At 46.0% G+C, this 1,821-nt stretch overlaps 1 protein-coding gene across 1 annotated transcript; it reads right to left on the bottom strand.

Moving 5' to 3' along the window:
* Positions 1 to 593: 593 nt before the first annotated feature.
* On the bottom strand, positions 594 to 1,289 carry LOC136420313 (serine/arginine repetitive matrix protein 1-like). Its single transcript, XM_066407160.1, has one exon. It carries the CDS (start codon positions 1,287 to 1,289, stop codon positions 594 to 596), a length of 696 nt encoding a protein of 231 aa, XP_066263257.1.
* Between the last annotated feature and the right edge of the window lie 532 nt (positions 1,290 to 1,821).

Here is a 1,821-nt window from a genome sequence, read left to right as displayed (position 1 = left end):
TATAGTTATCACATGTAAAAGTAGTCGCTTAGGTTGGGGTTTACCTCTTTTGTCTGGAAGAAAATGATAAATTGAGTTTCTGAAAATGTGTTGGCTTCCTTCAATCTATTAAAGCGTTGTACACTTTGTCCCAGGGGTAGTTGGTTTTCTATTTGCTGAAAGCGTCCAGGTTTCGTATACAGATTAGATAGATACGATGTTTTCTAAACGCGTAAGATTGTTTCTTAGTTGAGCTATCACAGTCTGCAATTATAACGTCATTCTGTTTTTTAGAGACGTTAATTTTAGTAATTGCCGTTAAAGTTACCTTGACCAGTTAAAACATGCTAAGAATGTAATATCCAGCTGTAACGAAGTATTTTGATTCTATCTTGCATCCTTAGACTGTAACAATGATTGTATTGTTGGCCTGGACGCTTTGGATTTTGTTTTATGTTAACAGCAATGAATACGTCAAAACATTCTATTTGTGTGTGAGTGTGGGATTCAACTAAAAACTGACAATTGTACCTCACCTTGTTGTTTTTTTTTTTTTAATGAAGGTTGGCTTCATGTCGGGTCCGGCATTGGACGCCCATCTTGTCGGTCTGCCTTCAAGAGGGGAGTCCCTTCATGCCGACATTGGACGTCCATCTTGCCGGTTTGCCTTCAATAGGGGAGTCCCCTCTTGCCGGCCTAGGATTCCTGTTTTGTCTGCCTTCAAGAGGGGAGTCCCCTCTTGCCGGCCTAGGATTCCCGTTGTGTCTACCTTCAAGAGGGGAGTGCCCTCTTTCCGGCATAGGATTCCCGTTGTGTCTACTTTCAAGAGGGGAGTCCCCTCTTGCCGGCCTAGGATTCCCGTTGTGTCTACCTTCAAGAGGGGAGTGCCCTCTTGCCGGCATAGGATTCCTGTTTTGTCTGCCTTCAAGAGGGGAGTCCCCTCTTGCCGGCCTGGGATTCACGTTTTGTCTGCCTTCAAGAGGGGAGTCCCCTCTTGCCGGCCTACGATTCCTGTTTTGTCTGCCTTCAAGAGGGGAGTCACCTCTTGCCAGCCTAGGATTCCCGTTGTGTCTACCTTCAAGAGGGGAGTGCCCTCTTGCCGGCATAGGATTCCCGTTGTGTCTACTTTCAAGAGGGGAGTCCCCTCTTGCCGGCCTAGGATTCCCTTTGTGTCTACCTTCAAGAGGGGAGTGCGCTCTTGCCGGCCTAGGATTCCTGTTTTGTCTGCCTTCAAGAGGGGAGTCTCCTCTTGCCGGCCTAGGATTCCCGTTGTGTCTACCTTCAAGAGGGGAGTGCCCTCTTGCCGGCATAGGATTCCCGTTGTGTCTACTTTCAAGAGGGGAAACCCCTCTTGCCGGCCTAGGACTCCCGTTTTGTCTGCATTCAAGAGGGGAGTTCCCTCTTGCCAGCCTAGGATTCCCGTTGTGTCGACCTTCAAGAGGGGAATCCCCTCTTGCCGGCCTAGGATTGCCGTTGTGTCTACCTTAAAAAGAGGAGTCCCCTCGTTGAGGCATAGAAAATCTAATCGAAAATCTCGGTGAATCAAACATTTTAGACACTAAGGCCTTTTTTTTTTAAATTTTCTTATGTCTGTCATTTGTGTTAATTCACCCAAAACAGCTTTATTTTCAACATGTTGTTGTCTTGAGAATTCATATTTCAAGACGTCAAAAAGGGAATAAAATGGATTTTCCCTTATTATTTTGGATTCTGTTTATAGTAACATCGACATTTTTAGTAGTTGCGTTACGGAATCGACATACCTTAAGAAAGTGACAATGCTAACGGTGTAAGGCGCGGCGCCTTATGGTCCCCGTCAAATATGAAGACAGCTGTGTGGCG

The sequence above is a fragment of the Branchiostoma lanceolatum genome, chromosome 15, assembly GCF_035083965.1.
Source record: "Branchiostoma lanceolatum isolate klBraLanc5 chromosome 15, klBraLanc5.hap2, whole genome shotgun sequence".
Lineage (NCBI taxonomy): Eukaryota > Metazoa > Chordata > Leptocardii > Amphioxiformes > Branchiostomatidae > Branchiostoma > Branchiostoma lanceolatum.
Note: the sequence above shows the minus strand (reverse complement) of the source record. Positions and strands in the feature narration are given on the sequence as shown.